General features: G+C 48.2%; 1 protein-coding gene across 1 annotated transcript in view; it reads left to right on the top strand.

Moving 5' to 3' along the window:
* The window catches only part of LOC138453779 (PHD finger protein 7-like), a 1510505-nt gene extending 1499032 nt beyond the window's left edge, over nucleotides 1-11473 (top strand). Inside the window, exon 12 of the mRNA XM_069606924.1 lies at nucleotides 10941-11473. Coding sequence (XP_069463025.1) covers nucleotides 10941-11239 — 299 coding nt within the window. The 3' untranslated portion in view covers nucleotides 11240-11473. The remainder of the gene's footprint in view (nucleotides 1-10940) is intronic.
* The last annotated feature ends 15146 nt before the right edge of the window (nucleotides 11474-26619 follow it).

Below are 26619 nucleotides of genomic sequence, written 5' to 3'. Positions count from 1 at the left end.
ACTGCAGCCAATACCTATATGAAGCAACTATTATTGAAGCAAAAAAATCTTTTTCAATAAAAGGATTACGGGGGCACATTCTGAAACTAGGGAGCTATTTAAAATTTTGAAGGAACAAGAATCCACGAACCGTACAGACCCAGGATTGTTGGTAAAGGATGAGGCCTGGTGTATGGGGATTCAGCAGGCTATGCAAAATAAACTTGATAATATTCCGACAGATATTGTTAAGAAACAAGCTAGTTTAGTGTGAGCTGATACTCAGAACCCAGATTGGGTTTTTGATAGATGCCCCTCTATTCCTCTTTTTAACTTTACTACAATATCAACAGCTGAATTATAACTAATTATTAACCAACTAAAACTACCAAATGTAAAAATTATATTTCGGCAGCCATGATCATCAAGTCCTGCTCTCCAACTTTACTGGTCTCTATCTGCAAGTTCATTAATGCTTCCCTGGAAACGGGGGTTGTCCCTCAAGGCTTGAAAAGGGCATGGGTCACACCCATACTAAAAAAGCCTGGACTACCCACTGATATTTCTAACAGTTTCGGGCCTATTACGAACACTCCATTTCTTTAGAAAATATTGGATCAGGTGGCCTACAGACAAATAGCGATACACCTGAAGGATTATCCCATTTTTAATCATTTTCAATCTGGCTTTAGGGTAGGTTTTGGGACAGAGACAGCGTTATTAGAACTTAAATCCAGGCTATTAAAACGCGTGGATAATAATGAAGCCTCTTTGTTAATGTTGTTGGATCTGTCAGCCGCCTTCGACCTGGTGGACCATCATATTTTGGCCACCAGGTTGGGGGAGGTTGCCAACTTTTCCCCCAGAGCAACCCAATGGATTTCATCTTTTCTCAACATCCGGGAAAGTAGGGTATTCGCCCGGGAAGCTGAAGCGGGTCCTACAACTGTTAATTTTGGGGTTCCTCAGGGTTCTTGTACTTCACCCGGTCTGTACAACCTTTTTACAGTGCCGTTCTTTGCCATGTTAGCACATGATGGGATAATTTTTACGAATTATGCGGATGATACGCAGTGCATCATCCCCCTCTCTGGCAGTCATGGATTGGATGAAGCCCTGATTAATAAAATGTGTTTGACAATTGAAACCTGGATGCTACGAAATAAATTAGCCCTGAAAAAAGAGAAAACTGAGCTGCTGGTGGTTGGATCGTTTACATGATACGGAAACTGGGTGCAGCATACAAATGCTTCTACATAGTATCTGTTAAAATCAGTCCTCTTAAGAAAGTCAAAACATTGGGGGTTACACTGGACCAACACCTTAGTATGAAGTTTCATGTGGGGAGTGTTGTTGCATCCTGTGCCTATTACATTAAACTCTTTGCTCATCTCAGACCCCTTATCTCTCAGGCTAATGCTGAGACTATGGCAAGAGTGATTGTGTATTACTCCTCAAGCCTTCTGGGTGGCATTAATAAAGCTATTTCCAGGAGATTGCAGGTTATTCAAAATGGAGCGGTTTGGGTGCTAATGGGTCTTTCTCGTAGAGATCATGTCTCCACAGCAAGGCGTACATTGCATTGGCTTCCGGTGGAATCTAGAATTCTGTTCCGAGTACTAGTCATCACACAAAAGTGTAGACAGGGTAAGATGCCTGTGTACCTATAATCACCGCTATTAAACAAAAGACAGGGAAGAACTCTTAGGGCCAATACACAGCATCTTCTGATAATCCCAAGGTGCAGAACTGAGAAGGCCTCGAAGGGAGCTTTTTATGCTATCGCCCCTAGGGCCTGGAATGACTTGCTGTTGGACCTAAGAGGTATAGAAACAACGGACATTTTCAAAAAGAGGTTGAAGACTGACAAAGGACTTCCTGTCATGGCACTCTGATCCTTATATATGATAGATAGTATTTAACCGCTCCGTCATGTTCTCTGTTGTATGTCTGTCTGCGTCCTAAAGCCTATGGGTCCATGCGTGCGCATTATACATTTTTTAAAGTAAAATGTCACACACATCACATCAACTCTGTTAAAATGCTCATACCTACACATTCGCACCCTATACCATCTTTTTCCTTACCCGACCTTCTCACGCAGGGTCTCTGCAATCGTTGCTATCATCCTTTCACACAGACTATGCTAACATCCTGTACCTCAGAGTCCTCGTATCGCAGATAAGAAGGCTTCCCATCGGGAGAAGATATACCTTCAAAGCGATATGCATCACTCATCGAGCTCTTCACAACAAAGGACCAGAATACCTGCAGCATACATTTCCACACTACAGGCCTAACAGAAACCTCAGATCAGGCTCAGCACTTCTTCTCGCCATTTCAGTGACAAAAGCAGCCCGTATGGGGGGATCCTCTTTCTCAGTCCAAGCACCCACCATCTGAAATGCCCTCCCATTAACTATCCGCCTCATAGAGGATCACCTCGCCTTCAGGAATGCTCCCAAAACCTGGCTCTTCCAATCGGCACCCTCACAAACCTAGCCGGGATTGCACTTGTGGGCGAACTATATTTCCAACCCCTCTCTGGGAAATAGGGCGCACATGAGGAGCCTATTTAGGTGGGAAATAGCACTTCTTAACCTATATGATGCTCCAGATGACTAAATCTAACTATGTTTCAGTCTTTCTTCACCAGACCCTCACACACTGCATCCCAGGGAATACAGCTGTGCACCACCGAGTGTTCAGGCCACACAGCCACAAACATCTGCGACAGACACTGTTTAACTACACCCATCCTAAGCATACATTACCCTAGGCCGGGTGGCACCTCCAATAGAATACAGCTGAGTCCCACGCAAAATGTTGTCCCGCTGTTCACATAGCTTGACTCTTATGACTCCTCTGACTCTTTTTGACAATTTGTCACAGCACCCATCCCCTCAACTGATAATTATGGGGTGCTGTTAGGGACCCAGCCACACCCTACCTACCTTTGTTATGGCTATAAACGAACACACGCATTTTACACACCTCTCATCACTTCTCAATCCTCTGACTATGGTCTTCCAAAGGGTGTTCATCCTCACAGTGCATCAAGGCCACACTTATGGGTGTAGGCACTATACAAATACCATATAACATAAAGAGATCTGGATGTGTCTTGGGAACTGGCAGTAGTTGATCCTTTCACTTCTAGGCGAACTGGAAATGAAGAAGCTGGCACTTCTATGCTAACTGGATATAGTGGAATCTGGCACTGTTCTCTAACTAGACATACCCTTGGCATTGGTCGCAGTAATAGGGAATTAGATGTCAGTAGTACAAATACTTGGGTGTTGAGCAATATTTGTCAATGGTGAGAGTCTTTGGGGTTTGCACACCAAAACCTTGAAATGGTGTGAATATCTGGGCCCTTGATGTTATTAGCTGGTATAACAGGAGTACCTTGAATATAAGTAACAGAGCATACTATGTCACTATGTGACAACTGATGGTACTTCCTGGGGATATGATGTCAGTAGCTGCCAAATGGTGTGAGTAGCTGGAGACATGATTCCCCTTTCAAAGCCTGGTAGGAAAAAATTAAAGAAAGATCTTCTGGTCTCCAACCCAGGCCTACCCATCGCTGACAACTACATCAACTCTTCTTCCAGGCAGACTATCACTGACATCCTCTTTGTTGTTGCCTCTCCGGACCTATGGACTCCCCATATGGTTGCATTCCTCTCCCCTTTCTCTTCCTCGCCCATTAATGATGCAACCAGATGGGAAGTACTCTAGGCACACTCCTCATCCTCTAGCTGCATCATTAATGTCTACCAGAATGGTACTGTCATGGCCCAGGGCTCTCAGCCTAATCTCCTCCTTCTTGATAGGCATCACCCGTCTATCATCAACTTCCTCCCTACTCCCGCCACGCCTTCTTCTGTCACCCCCTGACCTCTTTGACCTCCGATGGGTGTACCACATCCCTGTACCTCCCTCGGAAGAGCTTCAAAGATGGCAACCAACTTCACTCAGCTACCCTCAACTCTCGCTCTGCCGTTAAACACTCCTCTGACATCTGTCACCTCCATGAAGACTTTCACCTTGATGTCCTCGCTATCACTGAGATGTGAGAAGAGAACTGCACACATCCATATTACTGTGCCACAGTTTGATTTCAATAACCAGAGTTAGTTCATGTGTGAAAATGATCCATTTATTGATAGCCCTTTGCGATAACACGTGTTTCGGCACAGACCATGTGCCTTCCTCAGATCAGGGCAATGTTTGTTTTTCAAATTACACACAATGTGGCGATAGTGAAAGTAAAATATACAAAACATGAATGCAAAAGTGACATTGGAGTGTTAGCCAAAAACATCAAAAAACATCAAAAAAAACACAATGGGAAAAAACCCATTTGGGCCACACAGATCGTATTATTGCCATATGAGTTAGCCAACGGAAAATGAACATAAAGAATAAATAGAAAAAGTATTTTTAGAAAAACAAATTTTTAAACATAGAGCCATTCAGTTTAGGTAGATCAGATAAAATCCAAGTGCATTACATGATGGTAAAATACAACATAGTAAGAGTTAAATTATAAGGAAGGGTTAAATCATACCACCCAGCCATCAGGTGTCGTAGACATATACATGAAGATTGAGGAAAAAATGCATGGAGAGGGAAAAGAGAGAGAGGAGAGGGAAAAGACCATTAGATGATTATTCGGTGTTGCAATAGTTATATAAGTGGTAAAGCCCGTGTGGCCAATTCCAGCTTACCCATCGGTTGAATTTTCAGCTATGCATTAACGTAGTTGAGGAATGAGCCCATCAGACTCTTCTGGAAACGGAAATGAAAAATCTAGGTTATCGTACCATTTGTGTGACTGAGGTTAGCGCCCCCTGAGTGCTCCCTGTCTCCTAGTCACTGAGGGCCCATGCGTGTATTAATTCACAGACTGTATTCGTTTGCCTGATGATAGATGTGAGCGCATTTAAAAGTCTTGTATTTAGGTTCACATTGATGCCTCGGCATCCGTTGCCGCTGGGTTAATGGTTACATTGAGTAAGCGATAGAAATGCATATGTGGTTCAAGATGACGTTAAGAATGCAAACTAATGAATGGGCGGTTAGCAAACATACAAATATGTCTAGTCCCCGCGTTCAGATTGTATGTGCTAAGGCGTGGGTAGAAAAAGCCTGCACGTTGATGCGAGCGATGAATAACCATCGTGTCTGCTTGGAGTGTGGACCCTGCATTAATTTGTGCGTTGATCGGTGGGCTTGTGAGCCCCCTAGGGGCTTACCTGAGAGTTCCAGACATTCGTCTCACGCGTCGGCTTATCAAAGCTGGGACTCGCCCTACGAGTTCCAATGTTTATAATAGGTTGCTATGGTACTCACTACAAGTCCTACCTCTATTTTCGTCTTCTAAAATAATGTCGGCCATGTTTTGGGAGGTATGCTTGTTCTTTTCCAATATGTGTGAACGGACCTCGAACCTTACATAACGTATTTATATTTAATGCGTTTGGGGAATCTGTTGAGACAATCCTAGAGATAATTAGTAACTTCTAAACATAATACAAAATGCCCATCTGTGAATTGGATCTGGGAAGAGTGTTTGCTCCTCCGAGTGCTTTCTGGGGATTGTGGTCCTGGTAAGACTGTCGATCATGGTAGCCTGGCAAGTAGCAAGTGCATTCTGGGGATTGTGTAATTGTCGGTCAAGGCAGGCAGGCAACTACCATGTTCCTTGCTATATGCCAATGGTTATAAGTGTTTATCCATGTTAATCAACTGTGTATGGACGTGTTGCCCGCTCGTGTGGAGGCAATTACGTTCCTCTATATTCATGAAAAAATGATGTAGGTAGTTACTAGATTGGATAGAGCGTTGCCAGATCTCATCAAAAAACATCCTAATCTCTGCCAACTCAGTCACTACTTTTGCCACATTCCTCCCTGAGGGCTCCAAGATCCTCTCTAAGCCAAGGCCTAACCGATCTAGAGGCAGAGTGGACCTGATCTTCCCTGAATGGGTCCCAGCAACTATCATACCCACTCGGTTCTACTCTTCCTTTGAAAGCCTCATCTGCAGGCTCAGTGTCTCTCCTACCCTCTTGCTGACTCTCGCCACCATCTACATTACCCCTAGTCCGGTCTCCCTCTTCCTTTCGGAGTGGTCTGACCTCACCTCTTCTCTCCTGGCCTCTACCTCCAAGCTTCTCCTCCTCGAAGACTTCAATATTCACCTTGACTCTCCTGATGACTCACTCGGCTGTACACACCTTGGATGCTCTCATCTCAGCAGACATCCCCATCTCCAACCGTCTCATAACAACTCTGTCGTGGTCTGACTCTTTTGTCCGGATCTCTTGGCCCTCCGACTAAGCCTCTGCCTGCACTGCCAACATCCTTCTCCATCATTCGACCGATGAAGAGAGTGTCAGTTGGTGCTTTCGCTACCACCTACATTCCCCCTCCCACTCCATCTGCTGACTCTCACACCGACACTGCCCTCGCTAACCTCCACCTCTCCATCTCCAACACCCTTAGAACATCCTTGCCCCTGTCATGAGGATCTGCATGAAACCTGCCTCCAAGTGTAACTTCTGGTATGACTCCGACCTAGCCTCTCTGAAATGGTGACGAGAGCGTCAGTTGCCGCTTTCGCTACCACCTACATTCCCGTCCCACTCCATCTGCTGACTCTCACACTGATACTGCCCTTGCTAACCTCCACTTCTCCATCTCCAACACCCAGGACATCCTTGCCCATGTCATGAGGATCTGCATGAAACCTGCCTCCAAGTGTAACATCTGGTATGACTCCAACCTAGCCTCTCTGAAACGCAAGTACAGAGTTGCTGAATGGAAGTGGCTGGCTTCAAGCACATCCACTGACAGACTGGCCTGCCGCCTTCTCCAAAGGCAATACAGACTCTCCATCCACTCGAAGAAGAGGGCTCGTATCCAAGCCCGCATTTCTGGGGCCACCAACATTACGGCTGAACTGTTCAAAATCTGCAAGGAACTCGCATATCCTACTGCATTCTCCACTTCTCCTTTACCATCCCAGGCCTTGTGCACTGCACCGGCCTCCCACTTCACAACTAAAACTCCGGACATCCTGTCCTCACTCTCCTCTACCCCCCCTCCCTCCTCCGTCGCCCGCTCTTAAGCCTCCCTTGGCCCCCCACTCTCCTTCCCTCGTACTCGCGCCCATAGCAACGGATGAGGTCTCTAAACAAGTCCTCTCTATGAAAGTCTCCTCTAAACAGGTGCTCCCCTGATTCTCCAGGACTACCAAGGACAACAATGCATCCCTTGCTCCAGTCTTGGCTGATTTCTGTAATCACTCCTTTACCACTGGCTCCTTCCCATTACCCCTCAAGCACTCCCTTGTGCATCCTCTCCTTAAAAAGCCTTCTGCCAACCTTTCCTGCCCGACTAACTACCACCCTATTTCCATTACCCCTTCCTGGGAAAACTCTTGGATAAGTTGGGCATCTTCCAATTGATCCATCACACTGAATCTATTGGTTGTCTCCATGACCACAGTCTGTATTCAGAGCAGCCAGAGGCACCAAAACTGCTCTCCTGAACATCCATGAAGACTTGCTCTCAAATCTTGATTCCTTCCTCCTTCTCAATCTTTCCTCTGCCTTTGAAACTGTCAGTCATGCCATCCTTATAAATATGCTCTGGGACACCCTTGGCATCGCTGACCTGGCTTTGGATTGGTTGATTTCCTTCCTATCTGACCGACCTTCCCAGGTGCAACTCGGTCCTTTCCTCTCCTTTACCACACACTCCACCTGCGGCGTCCCTCAGGGCTCTATCCTCTCCCTGAGGTTCTTCCACATCTACCTTGCACCTCTGGCCCACTTTATCGCCACCTTCTCTCCTCAGTTCCAGTGGTATGTTGATGACACGCAGCTCTCCTTCAAGCTTCCCTCCACTTCCTCCTCTTCTTCTGCTCTCATTTCTGACTGTCTGACTGCTACTCAGTCATGGTGCGCTGCTAACGATCTCTGCCTTAATGCCAGTAAGACTGAGATCCTTCTCATTGGGAACCCTACTCCCTCCTTCCCTCCTACTCTCTGGTCGCCCTCCATGGGTCCCCTCACCCTCTTGTGAGGCTAAAAACCTTGGCATCATCTTCGACTCCTCTCTTTCCTTCTCTCCTCACATCGTGCACCCTGCCAAGAAGTCCCACTTTCATCTGCACCTCCTCCTAGGCATTCACTCTTTCCTCACCTTTCCTCCAGAAACTCAAGTCTCCAGAACTCTGGTCCTCTCTAAGCTGGACTACTGCAAAAGCCTCTTCCTCAATCTGCCTTTATCCTCCCTTTCCCCCATCCAACTAATCCAGAACAGGACTGCAAGACTTATCCTTGGCCTCAAACCCAGGGACCATATCTATCCAGCCCTTAATTCTCTCCACTGGCTCTTGGTGGCTGCGAGGATCAAGGTCAAGACCCTCTGCATCATCCACAAGGTTTCCTGGGGCCTGGGAACCCGCTACATCCAACTCTCTCTCCCTAAATCCCTCCCTGCTAGAGCCCTTCCGTCTTCTAGCTCCAACTCTCTGCTGATCAGACGTTTTTCCAAGCAAAGAGCCGGGGGTAGATCTCTCTCTTCGGCAGGAGCCTCCCTCTGGAATGGCCTCCCTGCCCCTCTCAGGTTTGAGCCGGATCTCCTTAAGTTCTGGAAGCTTCTCAAGACTCTCCTTTTCTCCTCTTCCTTCCCTCTCCCCTGCTAATGCCCCCCTCTTCAGCATTGACTGGATTGCTGTTCCCTTCTGAGTCCTACAGGGCAACAGGCCCTCCTCGCCCAGTCTACCCTATTACCCCGGGTTTCCTTAACGCCCCCGCCACCACTTCTCTTACCTGCACTTGCCCTTCCAGGCCCCCTTCCCCTGACAAGCCTGGTGGGGTGTGCATCCCTGCCGAGCCTGGTCCGCCCCTCCACCCCCATCGCACTTAGGATGTGGTTCTCACTCCCTGCATCCCCTGGCACTTGCCTACCTGGCCTCCCCTTTCCCTTTAGCACTTGCGTAGCCCCAGGGTCCCTCTCTTCCGCTCCTCCCCTCCACCACTCTCCCCGGCACTTCCATCCCACCCTAGCATTATGCCTTCCCTCTTTCCTGCACCCCTCCCATAGCCCTTCCTCCCTGCATTTCTTGTTACTGCACTTGCACAATCGGACTGACACAAGGCCTAGTAGGACCGTTATTGTTGTTTTTCTCCCCTGTGTCCCTGGCTCCCCCTTTTTGTCTTGTGGAGCCTTGAAACATCATTTGTTGTATAGGCGCTTCATAAATACACAATAAAATAAAAATAAAATGCAGCCAAATCTATTGGCTTGGTCAATGCTTTTTTCTGTGACTGCTGTTTTACTGTTTTCTGGGCACTTTGTGGCTGTGCATACCCCAGGGCACCAGTGTAAAGGAATGCCTGAACTGCAATATGTGGGTGGGTATCTTAAAGTTTTCACTTACCTAGGATGTTGCTACAATGAGAGAATAAAGACAAGTATTTGTACAGCTTTCCTAATCGGCAGACTTGTTTTTTCAGAACAGTTTATCTATGGCCTAAGAACATTGAGCTATCACTCGTCTCAATCAGTGTTGCACACCGCAGGATGAAGGGCGGCATGGCATCATGGTGCACTTTGGTCATGTTTGCAGTTCTGGGTGTCCGGTCAGAATTGTGACCCATTGCGTCTCCTTGAGTGGTTCTTAAAACTTCCTGGCAAACAATCCCACAGGGACTCGCTCATGTCTGTTGCTAATACTAGCTAGGAGGTGCTCTCCATGTGGTCTCAGAGATAGGTTTTTCTAGGAGTGGCTATTCTGCTTGAAAGCTCACCAGGAAGCTTTGTCTTTTGGAGGGTATGATACAGGCTCCTATGACGATACCATTCTGCTACATTAAAAAACATGTTTCTTGAGCACTTCCTTGTAGCCCCTTCATTTACACTGTCATTTAAAAAGTAAGAACTTTAAGGGCGCTTCCTGATGGCTTAATTCTGGCTAATTGTGTGTGCCTCTCAAACATTTCAAATCAGGAGTGGTCTTTGTTACCTGGGAGATGGTAGAATTGGGTCTTCACCCATACCTTCCCTCTATAAATATAGACCTTTGGTTTTTCAGGATTAGTTACTGACGTATTAGACTTTCTTGTGAGATCCAGGAAATTATACCAGCAGCCAAGAGAAATTCTATACTAACATAATATCTAAATTAGGTTATGGCACTGTTCTTTTGGTAAAACCATTGTAATTGCCCATACTTGTTTCACACCAGATACATTCTCCTAATTAATAGCGAATGTGCTACATCATATTCAGCTTGTTTTAGCATATATATAAATTCAGAGAAATGGATATAGGTTTCTCTAAGCATGGTTTGAGTGACCCATCCCTGCATTATTGTGCATTGTACAGTGCCCTATCTCTACATTATTTTGCAATATACAGTTGTGGTACTATCCGCTAATGGACAGCTAAATTAAAATAATAGTGCAAGAAGATTTTCTGAAAATACTGTATGCACTGTTTTGAAAACTATGCATTCCTTTACCTCCCTGTTGGTGATATTGTTGTAATCCGGTGGATATCTGAGACTACCTCATGCAGTAACAGTAAATATCTTATACAGGAATCCCAGGAAAGAAATCTGCCGACCTCGTAATGAGGGCCCACATTGGGAATTAAATGTGGTTTATTGAAATTCTGCCAATGCTGTAGCAGATAATTCAAGAGTTGTATTATTAACATAAGTAAGAACTAAAATGTACCTAAAACGCTTTGTATTAGTGCTATGCCATCATGATAATAAATTAAGGTACATCTTTATATTAATGTTTAATACTGCAAAAGTCATAATGTTCCAAAGCAAAAAATAATAGAAATTTTTAACTGTGTGCAAAAAAAGCCTGATGTGTTCATTTCTTTACCATGTATGCAATGCTTAATGACCTTTTCCATTCTATGAAGGTACATCAGGTCGAAAACCTCCATTCAGGGGAACTATGAACCCAAACATTCGGAGAACTTTCCAGAGGATTTTAAGGAGCAACCCAGAAACCAGCAGCAACGCTATTCAATCAGGAAGCAGTATCAGATCAGCATCACCAGAAAACAATCAGATCAGAGTGTTCACTAGAAGTGGCAGCGGTACAAACAACACTGACGATCCAAACAGTTTGCAGAGGTTAAGAGGGTGCCACCATGTCCAATCAAGGAGAACAAGAAGAGAACACATGACATCATCAAAAGGGAGACATCTGTGTTAAGGGAGATGGGGGGTGGTGGGGGTAGACTGGAGAAAAATGTTCAAAAAGCAAGTAACCACTAGCGCAAGGTACCATAATTTCAGCCCCAAGTATTTGAGAACATCTGTCGACTTTGAACGTCACAGGATTCGTTAGCTGTTACAAGAATTCTGTTGATGAAAGTTGTGTTTGTTTAGTACTTAAGAAAAGCATAGAAAGGTAAATAAATCCATGGTGCTTGTTGTTGTAAAAACAGCTTTCACTGTTGACATCGTTTTTCTTAAAGCTTAGAGGAATTATTCACTGCGGATTGCTATTAAAATGAACAGGAAAGTTAAACATTTGATGATTTCATGGAAGACATACAAAGGACATGGAGTGATAACGAATTATAGTTCAGGTTAATAGTACTAAAGCGCTGTGCATTCAAGGTTTACTTCATTGTTGTTGTGTGTAAGTGAGACAAATTCAAAAAGCGAAATTTGTTTACTGACCCTATACTGAAATACATTGAGTAATGTTTTCCAGAATGTAGATAGTTACTAGAGTCCTGGGCAAAATGACACGTTGTTATTTTGACTAACTCTGGGAAAAAATGCACATTTCTGATGGCCCTTCCTTTTTGAGCCTATGATTTACTGTCATGCACACCTTATAATAATGCTAGAAGTATAAGTACATGATAAATGTATGGAGGTCTAGGTTAATTATGGGTGCAGAGGAGAAACAAAGCGGCTCTGGCACACTAAGCCGCCACTAAACCAGGAGAAGAAAAAAGTGTTAAAACTCAATAGGATTTATACAATCAATTTCAGACAGTGAATTATACTTTCAATAGTTAGAGTGTGCTGACTAATGTCAGTCTTTTATTTATACAAAAGTATAAAGTAAACAGGTAATTTAAAAAAAGCAGTGAGCTCTACGTGTTTCGGAAGGACAATCCCTTCATCAGGAGCAGTAATTCTTGATAATATTGACGATTTCTCAATTCAGAGTTTCCAATCTTTCTACATAAGATCAGAAATGTACAATGTAATCTCATACAAGTAATCCCTGTCCGTACATAAGTGAAGCATCACCTTGATAATCTCTTCTGATTTAATCAATTTGTAAGGTCCTGAGCGGTATGTTACTAAAAGTTGATATTCATCTACTGATCTGTGTCACGCTCCACCTGTTATAAAACATGTGGGAAAGTATATTATCTATAATATCCCTGCGCGTATTAATGGGGTCTAATCATTAATAAGTTCAAAAAGGTGCCTACCTGCTAAAGGGGGAGACCACCTGCCAAGAGAATAGAAGCAGAACGGTACCCGATAAGAGTTGAGATCTTGTGGTGTTTCACCACAAAGTAATCTGCAATAATATGTGCAAGTATTACAAGTTGATCAAGTCAGAAGGGATTATCAAGGTGATGCTTCAATTATGTACCAACAGGGATTACCTGTATGAGATTAGATTGTACATTTCAGATCCTATGTAGATAGATTTGGAACTCTGAGCTTACTTTTGTTATTGATTTGTTTGTAGATTTTTGAAGTACACGTCTTGAAGAGAAATTGTCAATATTATCAAGAATTACTGCTTCTGATGAAGGGATTGTCATTCCGAAACGTGTAGAGCTCACTACTTTTTTTAATTACCTGTTTACTTTCTACTTTTGTATAAATAAAAGACTGGCATTAGTCAGCACGCTCTTTAACTATTGAACGTGTAATTCACTGTTTGAAATCGATTGTATAATCCTATAGAGGTTTGACTGAGATTCCATCAGTGCAATTGGTTTGCAGGGGACGGGAGTGTCTTTCAGATTTGGACACATTTTTCTTATCATGGTCCTTTCTTTTTTTGACCACTTGCAATTCTTTTGAATTTTTTTATGAATAGGGGTTATTACCCTTAAAGTCCCTTGCAATCCCCCCAACCCCTGCCGGTCGGTTGACCTTTCCCTTGTTTTATGTATCCTTTCTCTTTTTGTTTTATTGCCACTTTCTAAACTTTTTGCACTTAACTTCCCATCTGGCTTTGGTGGTCATGTTAATTAATCAATAAAAGATAATTTTAAAATGTGTCTATTTGTGTCGGCCAAACTGATTAAACATCAAGCCTTGCAGTCTCACCTCCACCTATGTGGATACATTTAATTATTTCTGCTTATCAGAAAATGGGAGGAAGCATACAGGCCCTTGATTTCCATTAGTAAGATAAAAAATAAATAATTGACAGAATTTTGCAAACTAAGTTTAAATCAGATTTAAAACACACCCACACGATGAGAAACTGCATACAATGGTTCACATTTTAAAGCAACCAATGGTTTTCCAGATGTGTTGTCCTCCTTTAAAGTGACTACGTGAACTCCCCCCTCAGTTCATAACTGCATCCACATCTTAAACTTCATAGATTTGTTGCAGAACAGGAGAACATTTTATTTTTCCTTATGTTATCTTTTTTGAATGTTTAGAACAAGTTGAATGGCTGAACTTGCATTTCTTACAGTTAACACAAATGCAATTTATTATACATAAACAATAATACTTAACAGACAAAATCATGTTGTATTACTACATATACAGGGCTCCAAATACATTTTTGATCAACAGGAGCTAAAAGACGTCCTCGAGTAATCAGACATCACCCAGTGAGCCGGAAACATCTACTGAAGAATGAGGGGCTAGTCATAATGGGCAACAAATCTAATGTCCACGTGAGACACAAAGTATACTTTTTGTCTACAAATGGCCCATTTAAGCAATAGTGCCCCGTTTTGAGGGTCATACGGAGTGATATCTGCAGCCCCGTGGTACTTAGAAACAGTTAGAATTTGCACAACACTGGCCATAACAATTACGCAAACATGGCTGTTGAATTTAAAGAAACAAACTGATGCAGCCCCTCTTTCATTTCAATGGCCAGTGTGTAGAGGTGCCATTAGAGGATCTGGAGGTAAAGAGATATGGGGTGAGGAGGTCAATGGGAAGCATGAGGTAGCGTGGAAAGCGTCTGTGGGAAGGCAGGCAACTGGATGTCCCTGGGGTTTGGCACCAGCAGGGTGGAGCACAGTCTTTCATCTGCAAATAATGTGTTCTGCATACCCTGATTAGCTGGTATTCATACCTCAGGTGCTAATTTGCTGTAAATGTCTTCTATACAAGTCATAATGCTCGTTTATACTTATTCACAAACAAGACCACAGTCTGGTTACCCCTGACCAGGACACAATACACCACTATCCTGACATACTTATGAGCTGTAAGAGGACTATGGTGGCGATGGGCTCAATACAAATGCGTATTAACATAACATGGCATAACACAGAGTTAATGTCTCATAGGTGTGTTTATTTGGCATCAGTTTTTTAAATGTATGTTCTGGTAGCTGTTGGTGCTAAGCTAACTATGCTCGGTTAGCCTACATGTACGAGCTAAACCACTCCCTGCCTTATCGATACCTTCATGTATATGACATTTGAAGCAGATATACAGTACTTTATTTTCCTACATTGAAGTTACAGAACAAATAATTCCTCTAGATAACTATTAAAATAGTTCTCTGGGGTTGGATCATTCATAGCTTTACAAATGTGTGAATATTTCTCATGGTGTCTGATGAAAGTCCCTGAAATTTAGTTGGTTAAGCATCATTAACCTGCGCAATTGTATCTGTCCCAGGGATGTCAGATTAACTATAAACATCCCTCTTCTCAACCACACACTAGCTTAAACTATTATTTCCACATATCAATAGGAAGGATGTGTATATATAGAGAATTAAGACACAATGGGCCTCATTACGAGTCCGCCGACCCGGACTTAACGCCACCGGTAAAACCATACTGGCGTTGTTTCCGTGATCGTGAAATCACGACCCACGGACCCGGAAAAACCACCACCACAAACCGCCGCCACGGAGTTAAGGGATCGGTAGAATGCGACGGCGGCGAAACCACCCAGTTACCGGCAACACGGAACACCATGGGCATCACGAGTACCACAGACATGGAAACACTGCCACAAAAATGGCGGAATAACCGTGGGCACGGAGGCGGTATCAACGCCACCACGAACATGACGTTAAACAGTACCAGGTGAGGTGAATCAGGCCACAGGTGCCCCAAATGAGGCCAGCAGGTCACTGGGAGGCTACAAAAGGGCCACGCCCACACCCAGGCCAACTCCAAACACAACAATGCAGGCAGCAGCATTGGGACTGGGACTATTGAACCTACAGGCAGCAGTGCACATGGTGGCAGCAATGGTGCAGAGGAGGATGAGGCGGAGGAGGCGCAGGCGTCAGTTAGCAAACCCTGCACCCATGCCAAACCCAATTGCGCAGCCAGCATGACCCCGCAGGCAGCCTGCGATACCCCGCATCAGGGCCTCATCCTGGAACCTGACCCCAGGACAGATCCACACATTATACCGGCTGGACCGTCCAACAATCATGTACATCACCGCCATGATTGAGGACAACATCAGCAGCCACATTGCCATCTCGACCGCAATCCCCCCCCTCCTGAAGGTGGTGTCAGTACTGCATTTCCTAGGCACCAGAACTTATCAGCACACAGTTGGTGAGCTGCACGGGCTCTCACAACCCTGTTTTTCAAAAATATTGGGACAGGTACTGGACGCTCTGCTGCGCCATGTGTCGGAACACATCGCCCTACCCCGTACACTTGCAGAGGTCATTGCAACCAAGTTAGCATTCCATGCCATTGCAGCCATGCCAAATTGCATAGGTGCATTAGACTGCACCCACATAGAGCTGACAGTACCACATGCAATGGAGATGGTGTACCGCAATAGGAAACAGTACCACTCACTGAATGTACAGATAGTATGTGATGCTGGACTGCTGATTACACATTGCTGCGCACGTTTTCCGGGGTCAAGACATGACTCAATGGTCCTGCGGAATTCCAAATTGCCACGCTACATGGAACGCTACGCTGGACAAAGCACATGGCTATTGGGTGAGTACAACTGCCAATGCATAGGCCCTGTGGAAGTGTGTTGAGTGCCCAGGCCAATGATCTGTGTAAGTGGGATGCTACAACTGCACATGCATCACCCCCTGGCCCATGTAATGGACGGTCAGCATAACCCACACATCACATATCTACACATGACAGGTTGCCACAGTACACACCCTGCCTAAGGAGACATACGACCAATGCTATCAACAGGCCATACAAGTTGATCCACTCAATCCAGCCACCCACACTTAGGACCACTTCCCCCCCAATGCACATGACGGCTGCACATGAGACATCCTCCAACAGCCAAATCATCACAGGCCATGGAATGACTCCCCCATGTGTGCTTGTCATTGCACAGTGCCTTACTTACCAACCACTATCGTGTATAAGGTCCACTTCATATGCACAGCAAGTAATAGTGCAATGTCCAAATGCCACCATCTACAACAATTACCCATGGATGGCAATCACCCGCCCTTCCGACCACGGCTCGGCCCATATGGATGATTGTATGATGACACAATATTGCATTGCATCAGATCGTGAGATGAACCACCAACACTGACATGTCCCACACATTTACATCCCATGTAGGTGATGCTGGATATGCACTCAAGCCATGGCTGATGACACCTGTACTGAGGCCAAGGAACAGGCATGAGGAGGCGTACAACAGGGCACACGTCCACACACGTGGCATGATTGAGAGGACATTTGGCCTACTGAAGGCCAGGATCCGCTGCTTGAGCAGATCTGGAGGATCACTGCTCTACAACCCAGTGAAGATGGGTAAAATTGTGCTTGTGTGTGCCATGCTGCACAATCTGTGCTTGCACAGGAACATTCTGCTGCCCCCAGACGCAGAAGATGAAGATGGGGATGGAGATGGTGATGGGGATGGGGTGGCACCACAATCTCCCAGGGGTGCGCAAGATGGCCAACAAGCACGGGATGCACTCATTCGCATTTACTTTTGAGAGACTGCACATTGACAGCAAAGCATGGATATGACGATGCTGGTGAATAAATGATTTTTGTCTGCTAATGAAATGACAGATGTCCACTCATTATGGTAGTTTTCAAAGGTTTTGTATTATCAATTAAACAGGGAAGAAAATGCATTGGGTAGGGGCGCTGTTGAGCTGCCGACAAGATGGCCGCCTAGCTACGGAGCTCCGAGACCCACAGACAACGAGCGATAAAAAACGGCGGAATCCGCACATCACTGACCCCGACACCAGCACCAGCTGACTCCCCTAGTTGTGGGGCATACGCCGTCGAAATCCCGCCGCCCGAGACCCAGCGGCGGCCAAGATACGACCGACGGTGACGGCCGGGCCTGCGCTGACGTGGAGCGAGGACGGACTGCTTGGCCATCCGAGGGCGCCGAAGAACCGAGCCGCGAGGAGAGCTCCTGCCGGGCCGCTGCCTTGAGCCGCTAAACCCACGGACTGTGGGTGTGTAAGGTGAGTGCCTGGGGACGGTCGAGCGGGCCGCCAGCCATCCGCTACCTCGCCGGGGCTCCCCCAAGCCCGGCGGCACCTCCTAGGTGGCTGCGGCTCTCTCCCTCCCCCCCTCACTTCGATTGTCCTTCCCTCCGAGTGCGGCGGCGGCCTCTGGCAATCCTGGATCCTGCTGGCCGCGGCCCTCCGCGGTACGGGAGCCGGACTCCCTCCTCGCTCATCCGGAGGCGGGCAACGGCGCAGAGACAGCTCGCGAGCCCTGGCCGCGGCCCTCCGCGGTACGGGAGCCGGACTCCCTCCTCACTCATCCGGAGGCGGGGAACGGCGCAGAGACAGCTCGCGAGCCCTGAAGCGCCCTGAAGCGCCCTGTTGAGGCCCCCGGCCCACAATAACACCACGGGCACCCACCACTGACGATTCCGGCAGCGCGGACCCCTGCCCAGAAGATCCCACGAACTGCCCGCTCGTGGACTGTACACCAGCAGGCCCTGAACGCCGCCGGGCACAACACTAGCCTCCCTGTGGAGGCTCCCGGCCCACAACAACACCACGGGCACCCGACGCTGGCGACTCCGGCAGCACGATCAACTACCCAGAAGACCCCACGGACTGCCCGCTCATAGACTCTACCCCAGAAAGCCCCGAACACCGCCGGGCACAACACTAGCCTCCCCGGAGACCATCATCCCCTCCAGCTGCACCCTACGGGCCCCCCTGGCTAGCCTCCCTCTACAAAATACAGACTGGGGCAACACCTGCGACACTCGGCAGATACCTGCCAAATTACTAGCCGGCTGCCACCCCTGCCACGGCAATTCCGCTGCGAAACCGCCCATCCGAGATAGGGATGTCGAACAGATCGCGGGGAGCAAACAAGACAGGAGCTATGGACAAGTTCGCCAAGGCGGCGCCCAGGCCGGACCAGGCATCCTCGTCCACCATACAAGAAGACAATGAGGCCCAGCCGGATCCACCACAGCCCGACCTGACGGTAATGATGGAGTCCATGGCAAAAAACTTTGCAGCGTTCCACGAAAAACTGGACGATATTAACGCCAACGTGGCCTCTCTAAGGGCCAAACTGGACCAACATGGCGCAAAGATCACGGAGGCGGAACAAAGAATAGGGACAAACGAGGACAACGTCCACACACTACAAGACACTGTCGCAGGACTCGTCCGGGACATGAAATATGTCAAAGCCAAGTGCGACGACCTCGAATCGAGGTCGCGAAGAAACAATATCCGCATTGTCGGGGTTCCCGAGGCTGCGCTAAAAGGGCGTATGGAGCCAGCGGTCGAACAGCTACTCAAGAACCTACTTGGCAACCCTGAGCTATCACCATTCTTCACGGTGGAGAGGGCACATCGGTCACTGGCCCCACGACCCAAGCCCGGAGACTTTCCCAGACCAATAATCGCAAAATTGCTCAGCTACAAAGACAGAGACCACATATTGCGTCTGGCTAGAGAAAAGGGGGAACTAAGGCTAGACTCCCAAACAATCAGAATCTTCCCCGATTTCTCCGTGGGAGTACAAATGGAACGTCGCCAATTTGGAGGAGTCAAAAAGATGTTGAGAGACAGAAAAATTGAATATGCTATGCTCTTCCCGGCGCGCCTAAAATTCACTCATCGTAACAAAATATACTTTTTCACCGTCCCAGATGAAGCAGTCAAATTTATCGAGGCGCAAATCCCGCCAGTGAACCAAATGGAAGAACCAGTGAACGATGTTTGAATCCCAGACCCTGCCAGCTAAACCTGAAGGTTCCATTCGCGCTATGTGCCGGATAGGGGTGCGCCACCGCAACTCGAGATCAGGATAACACCCCTGGTCCTGAACCTCGCCACCCCAGCCTAGAGACCAGGCACCAAATCACTCCGACAACAATGCAGACTTTGGGACCCAAGTACACACTTGCTTTCTTTGTAACCCTCTGTTTCAACAGCCGTGCAGAATACGTATGATGTACCATCATGATATGTGTAAACAAATGTGGGTCGTCGGCAGCGGTAGCCCCCACTGCAGCTGCAATGCCGTTTGCGACGAAGAGTTTATGGTTTAGCCCCTGTTGGGCTGTTGGTGAAGCGTTGCCTAACTTCAAATGGCACGCGGTTGGTTATACCGGGGGTGGGTTATGTTACACTGCTGGCTCTGCCTGGGCGGTGAGGGAGGGGGGTGGGGAAGTTGCGGGAAGTTATGAGAAAACTGGCAGGAAGTCGATGACCGGGTGTGTACTGATGCATGACAATACCACAGACACACATCTCATGGCAATCAGACACAGATCCCCTTGCACCTACAGTTGGGATGTCCCATAAAATGTCAACATGGCTCTCAAAATAATGACATGGAATATTCGGGGACTGACAAACTTTACAAAGTCCCGTAGGATCACAGCGTACGCACAAAGACACGGAATCACAGTACTCCTGCTACAAGAAACACATGCCCAGAAACTCCTATCGTCCAACCTCGCACCGTCCTGGGGCCCCAATAGATTTTATACCCAATTTTCTACCCAATCCAGAGGAGTCCTAACACTCATTCACAAATCTATACAATTTAAACTCCATGCAACCCACATCGATACGGGGGGCAGGTATGTGATCCTCCATTGCACCCTAGCGGGCGAGGAGTGCCTACTTGTAAATTCGTACGGTCCCAACACCGACTCCCCTGAATTTGTAGACGCCGTAATGGCCATTGTCATGAAATATGTGGCGGTGCCCATTATATGGGGTGGAGATATGAATCTCATACTGGATAAAGACATGGATAGGACAACCTCGACCCGCAGGGTGGTGTCCCGAGCCGCCAGGCGGCTCCTTACACACATGAGCTCCCTGAACCTACATGATGTGTGGAGGACGCTCCATCCCCGGGTTAGAGATTACACCTTTTACTCCACGGTGCATGACAGCTCTTCCCGTATAGACTTGTTCTTGTTGTCGGGTTGCCGGGTGGGCAGGGTGCTGGATGTTAGGATACTCCCCCGCACACTCTCCGATCATTCCCCCGTGTTGTTGCAGATTCAACTGGGTAGCGCTATGACCACCCGGCCCGCCTGGCGGTTTAAATCGGAGGCCTTATCTGATATTGTCTTCAAGGCCGAGATACTGTCTGACATAAATGCTTTCTTTGAAAACAACAACACGCAGGATACAACTGAGGGGACTCGTTGGGAAGCATTTAAGGTTTACATTAGGGGGATGTGTATCTCGAGGGAGGCTGGGGTTCTCAAAGCTATACGGCAAGCCTTACACAGCTCCGAAGCGAAGCTCAAAACGCTTGAACAACAACACACCTCCGCCCCAACTCCAGCCACCCTTGCACAAATCAGAAAGGAATTAGAAACGTTTGAATCACATGCCCAGAGTGAATTGCGGTATCTGGCCCGACCCGTGGCCGCCCGCCGTTACGGCGAAGGTGACAGACCTGGCAGGACCCTGGCCAGACTGGTGCGGGCGGAAAGTGGCAAATCCCGAATAGACAGCATCCTAGACGAGCATAACGAGCGACATTGGTCGGACCAGGCTATATCTGATATATTCTCTGGCTTTTATGCCAAGCTCTATGGCCCCCAGCCGGAACACAACACGCATGACCTAGACGATATGCTGGAACACATCCCCATGACCATCATCTCCCGGAGCACCAGGGAACAGCTCGACAACCCGTTCACCCTGGACGAGATAGTCCAGGTGATCTCCGACCTTCCGAAGAACAAGGCCCCGGGCCCCGACGGGCTCACAGCTGAATTCTATCGCGAACACATCGCCATCCTGGCCCCCATTCTGCACGGTGTCTGGGCCGAATCCCTCCTAGCGGAGTCTCTCCCTCCCTCCCTAAGGGAAGCCCTAATTGTCGTCCTTCCCAAACCAGGGAAACCTCCAGATGAGTGCGGATCCTACAGGCCCCTATCGCTTATCAATACGGACACAAAAATTTTTGCCAAAGTAATCGCGAATAGATTCCTCCCATTCATGCCCCATATGATCCATGCAGACCAAAGCGGATTCGTCCCGAGCCGCTCCACTGCACTTAACATCCGCCGATTATTCAATATAATGTCCAGAATTGACCCAATAGCAGACGCAGTGGCAGTCACGCTAGACGCCCAGAAGGCGTTCGACATGGTTTCCTGGAGATACCTGTGGGCGGTGCTGGAAAAAATGGGGATAGGCCCGAGCATGCTTTCCTTTATTAAACTCCTGTATACTGACCCACGAGCCAAGGTGCTGGTCAACTCTGTTGTTTCCTCCCCCTTTGTGCTACATAGGGGCACCCGACAGGGTTGCCCATTCTCCCCCATCCTTTTTGCGCTCGCCATCGAGCCCATGGCGGATCACATCAGGCACAGGCATACCCGCAAGGGTATCCGCCTACGGGGCACGCCGGAAATCATTTCATTATACGCCGATGATGTTCTCCTATATGTCAGAGACCCCTCAACACATCTCGACCCAATAATTCGAGACATAACAAAAATAGGAACATACTCAGGCTTCACCATCAACTACTCAAAATCCGAGATATTTCCCCTCACTGCGGCGACCCAGAAGCCGACATGTGAATTCCCCCTGCGATGGTCACCAGGAGGCATCAAGTACCTAGGAGTGCGGGTGTCGCGGACCAAGACCTCCCTATTGGCGGACAACTATGAGGCAACAGCAGAGCACGTCGAATCCAAATTGCTCAAGTGGCGCAACCTCCCCTTATCCCTTGCAGGCAGACTGTCACTGATCAAAATGATAGCGGTTCCTAAGCTCCTCTACGTCTTCGCTAACGTGCCGGTATGGCCCGGGAAGCAGTACTTTAAGAGGCTCCACGCCGCGTGTGCCCAATTTCTCTGGCACTCCGGGGCAGTCCGGAAAAAGTGGCTTCACATGACCCCCCCCTACGAAAAAGGGGGCTTTGCAACCCCGGACCTTACTATGTACTGGATTGCGGCACAGGCCCAACACGCCACGCACTGGTATGCACACCTGAACCCACCTTCACACGTCAAACTAGAGGAACTGGCGGGAGACGGCACTAACATAATGACCCTGCTACTACACCACACGTTCCAAACTGACGCCCCTGCGGATCCGGTGGCCACCACGATCAGGGCATGGAATATGATTTTGACCCCCACAGATGGGCACCGCCCATACTACAAATGGCTACCCCTGCGACAATTCCCAGGCCTGTCCCCCACACATGACCACCATTTCATCCAACATTGGGAGGCCCTGGGATACCGCGCACTCGCAGACCTGTATCCAGAGGGCAAATTCATCACCCCCCAAACATGGAAACCAGGGCACTCTAACTCAGCTCTGGAACTACTACAATACTTCAGGCTGAGAGCGGCGGTCCGGGCAATGTGGCCATCATACCCAAATGAGCCCCCTGACGCGCCCGAACTCCAGTTCATGGCAAATTCCGTGGGTGGCAAAGGGGTGGTCTCCTCCCTGTATAAAATGCAGCTAGGTAAGCGTGAGAATACGTCCCTAAAACCAAGGGAGGCCTGGGCCAGGGAGCTGGAAATAGAGATCACTGACGAGCTGTGGAACAACATGTGCGCGCACACACGCAAAGTCTCCCTGAGCGCTCGATTCCGTTGCATACAGTATAAGCTACTCAATAGACTATATTACACACCGCTTAGAGTAGCGAATTTCACACGCTCTTCTGCCCACAGATGCCCGAAATGCGACTCCGAAGAGGCAGATCATGTTCACATGTTCTGGTCCTGTGCTGCGCTGAGCGCATTCTGGCAGGGGGTAACGGGAGCGCTCACAGAGATAATTGGATCCCCCGTAGACCCCGTCCCACAGGCCCTGTTGTTTGGAATATGGACAGGGGAGAACGCTAAAAAAATGTCCAGATTCCTGAATGTGGGCGCCATGGTTGCTAAACGGTGCATCTTACAATGTTGGAAACGCCGCTCTCCCCCCACCTTCGAAATGTGGCTCAGAGCCCTTACTTGGGTTCGGACCTGTGAGGAGGAATACATTGGGTCTCTGCCAGCACCATCTCGCCCCAAAAATGTATGGACGGAATTTTGCACCTATTTGAACAATAAAGATGAGATCGAGGACTCGGTGCCCTTGACCGTTCCTCTGGACACGCTACCATGAAGACGGGGGCGGCCGTCCCCCCCCCCTCCTAAGTTGTCAACACCCCCCCCCCCCTCCCTGAGCCGTTCAGAAATGTATGATGTAATACCTGACTGTACTAATGCGAATATGTGAATTTCTGTGTAAACTATGCTATTCCTGTCTTGACTTCCTGCCAATAAACAAAAGTTTTAAAAATAAAAAAAAAAAAAATAAAAAGAAAATGCATTGGGTAGGGAAGCTGTACACCCATGCCCACCCACCAAACGTTCCCAACCCCAACCAGGCCACTAACAACTAACCCCCTAATGGGCAACCCCCACCACCCAAACATTCCCACCCCTCCAACACCCATGGTGTCCCCAAATGTCATGTTGACTGGCATCCCCACATGCCACTATTTGCGGGGGTGCTTGTGCGCAGGTGTGTCCTTGCTGGCGGATCCAGTCAACCGACTTGAACGCCTCCGTGGGCTGCCAGTGGCAGAGCTGGATGGGGTGGTGCTGGCTGAGGTGACTGTCGGTGTAACTATGGGCAAGCGTCCTTGAAATGCCTGCTGGGCTACCAACATTGACTCGGCAATGCTGGACTGCACACTGTTTCCTTCCCTGACATGGCATGCCAGGGTGAGAATTGTGGCCACAAATCGTCCAATCGACCTGGTGAGCCAACGCACCGACGTGGCATTGCTCTCCCGCTGCAGCCTGGCCTCCTCCCGCTGATGCATGGCCTCCTCACACTGCAGCCTGGCCTCCTCCAGCTGTCTTTCCACCAGCTGCATCAGGGTGGCCTGTTGTTGCTCGATGTGCTGCAATCGTGTACAGAGCTCGGCCATGGATGGAGTTGGGGAGCGCATGGGGCTGGGCAGTTCTGGGGGCTGAACTGTAGGCCATGGATGGGTGACAGGCCATCCATGTTGTCCCCCTCACCTTGTTGTACTGCTTCGGCCTGCATGGCCGGGGCACTCCCATCACTTGATGCAGCCTCCTCAGCTGTGCAGATGGGTTGTGAATCATCAACAAGGGTCAGGGTGGGTGGCTGCATGGGGATGGTGTCGTCTGCTGGTGTGCCTGCTGCAGCCGGTGTGCCTGATGTTGCAGGTGTGCCTGGTTCTGCTGGGGCCTGTGTGCCAGAGCAGCTCGCATCGTCCTCCAGGACATGAGTGCTGCGTTGCGCGCTTACAGGTGGCAGCTGCGTAGCCTCTTGTCCGTCGCCGCTGTCACTTGTCACGACTGTGGGGATACAGAGGGCATGCGGTTAGTTGTGTGGTGTTACGTAATGTGTCCATCACATGCATCAAACATCACAATCCATGTCCACTTGCAATTCAACACTTTTGACTATTGATGCACACAGGTGTGTGTCTCTGCTTCCAGTCAGGCACGCACTGTGTGAATTTCAAGGGGTCGTGCTTTGGGGATGTGATACTCGTCGTTTGGCCAGTCAGTGGGTCCATTGGGTCACTCCTGCCCTGTTTGGGGGGTGGGGGGATTGGGAGTGGGTCCATTGGGTCACTCCAGCCCTGTTTGGGAGGGGGGCATTGGGAGTGGGTCCATTGGGTCACTCCCAATCACACGTATGGCTTTGTACTCTGTGCACTTAACAGCATCTGCAGGTGGGCTCACTCCTGCCTCTGCTTCTCCTATGCCGTGGATGGCTTCGAGGTGCATGACACTGCTGCAGAGCTCCTCCCACGATTGCAGCTTCAGAGGGGATGCAGGGCCTCCACCAGTACCAGTGCTGTGTTGGCGGTGTGCTGTGATGAGGTTGCGCACCTGGAGCCTGAGGTCATCCCACCTCTTGTGGCACTCCTTCACTGAGCGTGTGGTCACGCCAACCGCTGTGCACGTGCGTGCTGCCTCTGCCCACACCTCCTTGCAGAGTTGCTGAGTAGCGCACTGCTGATCTGCACTAAAGAGCATTTCAGCATGCTCAACAATGTGCTCCACCAGTACTATGAGCTCAGCCTCACTGAAGCGCTGCTTTCTCTGTCTGCGTGCTGGTATCCTGGATGCCATGATGGTGTTGGATGGTTTGTCAGTCTCAGGGAGGTGATCTGACCTGTGGTGTCTGAGGATGGCAGTGGAATATGCTTTATATAATGGCCGCCTCTCTGTTTCAGTTTTTTTCCCCGCGGTAATGGTATTTCCGCTTCTGGTGTTTCCGTGTCGGCGGGGGCGGACACGGTTCTAGTGCCGTTTCTGTGGCGCTAAGTCTGCGCGCATAGGTGTTTATGTGACGGTTTTGACCCGTTTGCGCGCCCTTCTTCATAATCGGCCCTTCTTTCCGCAACCTTGCGGTCGCGGAAGCGGAGTCACCGTCGACACGGAATCACTGCATTCCAGCAAAGCGGACTCGTAATGAGGCCCAATAACTATAAACACTAATGATTGTGCTTTACATGGAATATATAACCTGGAATTGTATTTCCAATATTTATAAATTCCAACTCCTTCCATAACATGAAACATTAAATCGGCTCCTTTACAATATATGGTAAATCATATTGCCCTTGAACATTGATATCATGCCTTTGGTATTGGATATGGTATCTCTTTAATTGAGTTCAGAATGGACAACTGTAAGAGGGGAGAGTCAAGTGCATCATAGTTATATGGGGAGCAAGATATCAGACTCTTCTGTATGATCAAACTTAAGTAAAGAATTTCGACCTGGTGATTTCTAATATTGGAATTTGAGGATGTATATCTTTATTTATATATGTTAATACGCCAAGTATGCTATTAGCCAATGCTATGTTATGTTAGCTGTATTTGATGAGCACGTGTTTACCTGAAGGCATCATGGCACTGGGGAGGAGAGGAATAGTTCCAAGTTGCCGT

Source organism: Ambystoma mexicanum, chromosome 4p (genome assembly GCF_040938575.1).
Source record: "Ambystoma mexicanum isolate Mex_15411 chromosome 4p, UKY_AmexF1_1, whole genome shotgun sequence".
Taxonomy (NCBI): Eukaryota; Metazoa; Chordata; class Amphibia; order Caudata; family Ambystomatidae; genus Ambystoma; species Ambystoma mexicanum.
The sequence above is the reverse complement of the archived record's forward strand: the minus strand, read 5'-3'. Positions and strand labels throughout refer to the sequence as shown.